This window comes from Nelumbo nucifera, chromosome 1, assembly GCF_055504915.1.
Source record: "Nelumbo nucifera cultivar China Antique chromosome 1, China Antique-T2T, whole genome shotgun sequence".
Classification (NCBI taxonomy): domain Eukaryota; kingdom Viridiplantae; phylum Streptophyta; class Magnoliopsida; order Proteales; family Nelumbonaceae; genus Nelumbo; species Nelumbo nucifera.
The window spans coordinates 123,536,102-123,542,879 of record NC_142649.1 but is presented as its reverse complement, the minus strand read 5'-3'; the positions used below and the strand labels follow the sequence as shown (position 1 = coordinate 123,542,879).

The following is a 6,778-nucleotide window of genomic DNA, read 5'->3' as shown; positions in this document are numbered from 1 at the left end:
TTTATAGGCGCCACTGCTTGTGGCGTATTCAGATTGGGAATTCCGTCCACCGAGAGGGGGATGGTGAACTGCCCAACACACACCATGGGAACTTGAAGCTGTTCCCCGGTGGTGTTTGTCTCTGCGCCGCGTCCGACGTTGCTGGAAGAGGCCATGAGTATTGAGTTTTTCAAAGAAGAAGAAAGGGGTATGAGAGTTTTGGAGGGAGGTCTTTTGAAGCGTTCCCACAGACGGCGCAAATTGATGATGCACAATCCGGCCGATCTTAGCTATCAACAATCTTGCCTCTGAACTGGGTGGCAGGGACCTGAAACGGAGGGAGAAGAGAAGCTCCGGGGAGAACCTGGCGTAAGGGCTCCGAAGCTCAAGTTAGAGTCTTTCAAAGGCAAGATAGACCAGATGGCGCAAAAGTTAGCATACCTCGTTCCTAGGGGGGTAGGAGCCTTTTATAACCACCTCACGCACTCACTTCCAGGCTTCTGTCAGATCGGGCATGATTACTTCTGAACTCCTGCCAGTTCGGATGTCACTTCCTCTAGCCGGATAGAACCGCCACTGCTCCTTTTGTCGGAGCCGTCTCTGCGGCTAGTAACGACGGTGGCAAGTGGCGATAGCAGGAGGCCGTTTGAAGTGCGGCTGTCAGGCGTCAGATCCCAAATCAGTCAGGTGCGTCGCCCTTAGATACGGACGTCCTTGGTGTCAGGTACGTTTGGTCAACCTGGTGTTTCGGAAGCGAAGTGTTGGAGTGGCGAGCGAGATGTCTTGAGTTCGGTTTGGGGAGTGTTCCGAGCTGCCATGGGCTAGCTCGGGTCACAACTTTGTGGGGCTTAGGGCCCAATATAGTTCGTGCTCCTTGCAGGGAGCTCGGGTTCTCAGTAGGGAGCTCGGGTTCTTAATAGGGAGTTCAGACTCCCCATTGGGAGCTCAGGCTCTTGGTAGGGAGCTCGGGCTCCTTTTAGGGCGGTCTGGTGGAGTTCGGGCTCAGTAGTGAGCTTGGACTTGCTTTCGGTGCTCACTTCGGGTGCTCTACTGTCCCGAGTTGCTTGTTTTTTGCCACGTGTCGGGTGATTGCGAGGTCGGGCCAAATTCCCTTTCATCACCATGCATCCCTCACAATCTGAACGAAGTTAGGGTGTTTAACCCAAGAAGCCTCATATCTTCCCGTTGTAGGAAGATGATGCACCCAAGTTCCTTTAAAAATTGAAATCCAAGAATGTGAAACCAGAGCCCGATCAAGCCTCTTAGAAACTAAGGCCCTGTTTGGCACGTCTTTTCGTGTAGTTTATCGGTTATTTACAAGCCCGGTGGATCATGATTTGGTCTTTTCCTGTTTGGTTTGTGATAGATCTAGCCGTCAAAAGCCGATGCAACCAAAAATATGCAAGAAGCCCAAAACGAACAATTTTTTGAAAGCTCCAAATGGAGCTCTTGCATTTTTTTATTCATCTTCATGTGGAAAGATATGCCTTAACCAAATGGGCTTCAGACTGCTTAGATCTTAATTCAAAAGCTGAATATATCTTTTGATTGTCAAAACTACTACAAGATCTTCTCAAAAAGACTTGCCAAACGACCCCTAAATCTTTCAAGTCTCTCCAATTGGATCCTATTATTTGATTTGATCCGATCTGATCTAAAAACTGAAAGGGTGATATCCAAATCTGATAAAGTAGGATAGAATTGGTCATGATCCAATTTGCACCCTTAAATCCTAATGATGGAGTTCAGTCCCAGACTGCTATGGCTCATTTATGGATGCTCCATGTAAACCGTGAAAAGCTAGCAGTGAACTTAGAAACAGTCAAATATTGGTTATAATAAGCAATGATCAATATATCGATATACACCCAATATAAAAAATTGGGCAATGGTATTGATAAGATCGATACTTATGACTTTTTTATCAGCTTGAGATGATGTCTTCTATCATCCCAAACTTATATACCATCCATCCCCGTGTGTGTGGATATTTTGATGCTTGCCAATAAGCATCCTCTCATGAATCAGGATTTATTCCTCGGAAATCATACTTCGTACCGACCTCACAGCACATTCCATCATATAAGGCATAACTCTCCATGAATAACAATACATAAGAACATAAATACGAAAAATCATTTTGATGTGAGGGGCTGATCCAGACTAGTTCCACTCTCATTGAGTCAAAAGAAAGTTGGCTATGTTATACATAGGATACCTCTTAAGTGGGCTGATCATGAGTCCAAATTGATTGATCTTGGCGCATAATTTGGATGAACCAGATTAGTGGTTGAATTATATATGGCACAGCACACTTAGATGGCCAGCTTGCTTGCATATATATATATATATGCACAATACTCGAATGGTTATGATTGTCCAGAATCAATATTTAAATTTTAGGGCTTTACATGGTCAATTCATAATAAAAAAATTTGTTCCTACTTCTCAGGGTGCCATTTTAATGACCGAATCTAACTTTCAACCTAAATAAATATTGTGCGTCAGCTTGAAAGATGCTTGTATCCTAAAATTAAAATTAAAATTAAGTAGCGAAAGATAAACTCTCCCCGGTAAAAATCGGTTTCCAACAATGTTGATATTATAAAGGGAAGTCCTAGACTTAGAGGCAAGTCATTTCAACCAAACAGCCAACACACACTGAGATGACCTGGGGGTATGCTTTTCAAAAATTAATATGGACTATGCATTAACTGGGGTCAAGCAGCAGGAAAGCTTCCAAGACAAGCCTCATTATTTACGCAACATGTGGCCAATCTAAACCTTCCATCAGGTAGAATATAGAAGGTCCTCAATTTGACTTTTATCAATCACCATACATCCAAAAATTTGTGTGGAACCCACAACTGATGACAAACTGGGGGACCCACTATTGACAAAATTTGCCATATTTCATGGTGCATGTGCCGGCTCCGTGTGTGGAGCCATAGATTGTGATATGGGGAAACAAAAGAAGAAAATCAAGGTAGTGGAGTAAAAGAAAAAGGAGAGACCACCAGACACTGGTCCTAGAAAGTCAGTACCAGTCTTGACTCTTTGATCTTTTTCTATTCGTAATGCTAATGACACGCGTCGGCCTACTAATCTAATGCCATCCCCTAGCATTGGCCTCACAGACTGCTTTATACTTTTATTCCCTATTCACAAAACGGCTTAGGGCACCCTTCTCTGCCACGTGGCAAGGATATTCTCATGCACCTAATTTTTCTGGTCAGTGAAGGATCCACGTGGTAGCACTAAACACGGTGTATTTGATGCAAGTGTACTTTCTCCTTCATCATCATTACTCTTTTGAGTCGTTTTTTTATGCGTCTGTGGGAGTGGCTACGGGCTACACTTGGAAAAGAGCTAGCAATACGTCTAAAGAGTTGGAGCATTAAAATATTTGTTTCAGACTTTTCTAAATTTTCAGACCAATCAATGACGAGGGTTTGCATGGAGTTTTCAAATTCATGGATTCCTGCCTTTCTTTTTATCATCATTATCGCACTCTTCCGATTTAGAAATATGAAAGAAAAACAGAGGAAGCGAACAAGAGACAAAAGACTTGTTTATTATTCTTTTCTTGTTTTCAAGTAGGCATTGACGCATTGTCTATTGTTGATATCACATGGAAGAATCAGAATCAGAAATTCAGGGTTGGTATATGCTTCCAGAAGAACTCATGGTCGGCATGCCTCCTTTGTGGGTGGATTAATTGAAAACGTGGCATTGATATAGAAAATCCTCATTTCTTCAGATAGATGAATGAAATAATTCTGCCTCATTGTAGGAAAACTCCTGTGCTTGTGCTATCACTCAGAATTGATTGCAGTTCAATTCAAAAATGTTGTTCATTAATTTGAACAAAGAACAATTATACATGTACCCACACAATAACCACTAACTGTAAATTAACTATTATCTAGACAATAACTATGTTTGGTTTGAAGGAAAAAGTAGGGAAAGAAACACGCTTGGTGGCTAAGGGCTTTCACTAACGTGTCCAAGTTGATTTCAAATAAACTTTTAGCCCCATTGTGAAACCTGCAACCGTTCAACTAATCCTCTCATTTGCCATTTCTTCTAATCAGACAATTTGACAGTTAGACACTTATTTCTAATACTTTTTTACATGGATATTTAGAGGAAGAGGTTTTTATGACACAACCCCTGGGATTTGTTGATCCTCAAAACCCATGTCATGTGTGCCTCCTCAAACTCTTATTATATGGTTTGAAACAAGCCCCCCGAGCTTGGTTTCAACAATTCACTAGCATCTTGCTTGGACATGGATTTATTGGCTCCAAAACTGGTTCTTCCATATTCATTTACAGAAATGACAATAATCTCATCATTCATTTTCTAATATATGTTGATGATTTACTGGTTGTTGGCAATAACAATGATGTAGTTCAACATCTCATTAGGTTATTAGCATCCACCTTTCCTTTACGTGACTTAGGAAATTTGCATTATTTTCTTTGTGTTGAAGTCTCATACAACTCTAAAGGCATTCTTCTTCATCAACATAAATACATCTTGGATATTCTTACACGATCTAAGATGCTAGAATCCAAGGGAGTATCTACATCCCTGTCTCTATCAACTACGTTCTCTGCTACATCTGGTTCTGCTCTTTCAGATCCATCTACCTTCAGGAGCATTGTTGGTATGTTGCAATACTTAATGATTACCCATCCCGATATTGCCTTTGTGGTTAATTGGGTCTCACAATTCATGCACAAACCCACTACAGAACATTGGACTGCTGTAAAAAGGTTGCTTCGCTATCTTAACTCCACCTCGACATTTGGGCTCCGGTTTCAACCTTCCTCTACTCTCCAACTCTTTGTTTATTCGGATGCGGATTGGGCTTGCAACCCTGATTACTGCAAATCCTCTAGTGGTTATGCTATTTTTCTCGGGACCAATCTTATTTCTTGGGCTTCTCATAAGCAACACACCATTGCCAAATCTTCTATTGAAGCGGAATATTGCTCTTTTGCCACCGCAACTACTGAATTAACATGGATTCAATCTTTGCTTGGTGAATTGGGTATATTTCTCCCTGTGCCTCTCATTTTGTGGTGTCATAATGCAGGGGCAACCTACCTGACTGCTAATCCTATCTTCTTTCACTCCAGAACCAAACATTTAGAAGTGGATTTTCATTTTGTTCGTGACAAGGTGGCCAGTCATAATTTGGAGAGTTCGCGTTCTGTGCCCCCATGGGTGCACTGGACGAGTGAACCTGTGAATCAGAGTCCTCCATGTCAACCAGGAGAAGGAATGCATACCGTTAATGTTCTAAGTGCCGTTAGTCGGGTTTGGCAATTCAACCAATGAAAAATGACAAAAAGGAGATCAAAACCCCTAACAAACCTCATTTTTTACTTTTCTTTCCATGTTTTTCTCTTGGAGACCGAACCCTACCCACACTGTGGCTTGAACCAGTGATCGTCGGCAGTGATGGCGAGAGCTCCAATGGTACGTTTCTCTCTTCCTCTTCTTCTTCTTCTTCTTCTTCTTCTTCTTCTTTCATCAAATGCTATGGTTTTGAGTGCATGTTTCTTTATATTGGTAGTAGACCTCTTCATGGTTGGGCTCGACCACGTGTGTGTTGCCGACCAACAAGTGAAGATCAAGATGTCGTCCAAACAAATCCCACCGGATGCGCCACTCAGGGTTCAACTCTACCCCAAGAAGGAAGATGAGAACAACTTGAGAATTGTTACTCCGATGGAGAAAAAGATCCCAAACAACACATATAACCCACCCGCCTGTGATGTTATGCAAGATGTCCTTGTCGTTATATTCGCTACCACTTACACCGACAACTTCTACTATGAATTCAACGATATCGCCATCCCCCTTTTCCTCAAGCCACCATTTTCAATCGCGCATAAGGTTCATTCTGACTAACTTCAATGCCTGGTGGGTCACTAAATTTGACCCACTTCTCTTAGGCTTATCGAGCTATGGAGTCATCAATCCGGCCGACAACAGTAGGGTGCACTACTTTCTTATAGCTGTTGTTGGGCTCAAGTACAATTACAAGCAACACCAGCAGAATTCCTAGTGGATACTCTACACTAGACTTCATGCAGCTCCTTTGAGAATCGTTCAACTTGAGAGTAAAGCATGAGTTTGAGATGCCAGAGCTGAATATGGTCCTTGTTTCATGCAAAAGGACGAGAATGTTCGTAAATGAAGATGATCTGGTGAGGGTGGCAGAAGGATTGGGGTACCATGTGATTAGAGCTTCACCTGATCAAATGGTGAATTTACGAGAGCTTTCTAGGGTGTTGAATAAATGTAGTGTTCTGGTGGGGGCTCACAAGGCAGGACTAACAAACAATGTCTTCTTGCCAGAAGGAGTTGTGGTGGTGCAAGTGGTGGGATGGGGTCTCGAATGGGCTTTTGAAGCCTACTATGGTGGAGTTTGCGTCCTCTAACAACCTCTCCTCCTAGAGGAAATCATCTATCCTTCTCGGAAGGGGCGAGTTATGGGTTTCGTTCAGTAGAAGAGAATCTCAGAAAATGGGAGGGAGTGAGAAATGAGCTTTGGAATGAGGAAGAGAGTCTGTAAACTTAGGTTCTTTGTCTTTTTGCATCGGTTCGATTGGACACGTCCAGATAACGACCAAAGTCCCATTAACATTTGGATCTCCCAGCCCCATTGACGTGTCTTACGCGTCCAACTTTCAGATCTTCTCACTAAAGTGCTTCCCCACACTCATTTTCTTCATTTTCGCTCCAATTTGTGCATCTCTAATGGAGAGCTCAATTTGAGGGG

General features: G+C 42.5%; 1 protein-coding gene across 1 annotated transcript; it reads left to right on the top strand.

The window, feature by feature from the left end:
- Nucleotides 1-5,628: 5,628 nt before the first annotated feature.
- On the top strand, nucleotides 5,629-6,437 carry LOC148803771 (alpha-1,3-arabinosyltransferase XAT2-like). The gene is made up of 2 exons (XM_088897763.1): nucleotides 5,629-5,889; nucleotides 6,123-6,437. The coding sequence occupies exons 1-2, from the start codon at nucleotides 5,629-5,631 to the stop codon at nucleotides 6,435-6,437; spliced, it is 576 nt and encodes a 191-aa protein (XP_088753889.1).
- The last annotated feature ends 341 nt before the right edge of the window (nucleotides 6,438-6,778 follow it).

Coding starts and splice junctions, on each gene's coding strand:
- LOC148803771 (XM_088897763.1), top strand. CDS start 5,629: ATGTCGTCCAAACAAATCCCACCGGATGCGCCACTCAGGGTTCAACTC. Junction 5,890..6,122: donor CATTTTCAATCGCGCATAAG/GTTCATTCTGAC, acceptor TTGAGAGTAAAG/CATGAGTTTGAGATGCCAGA.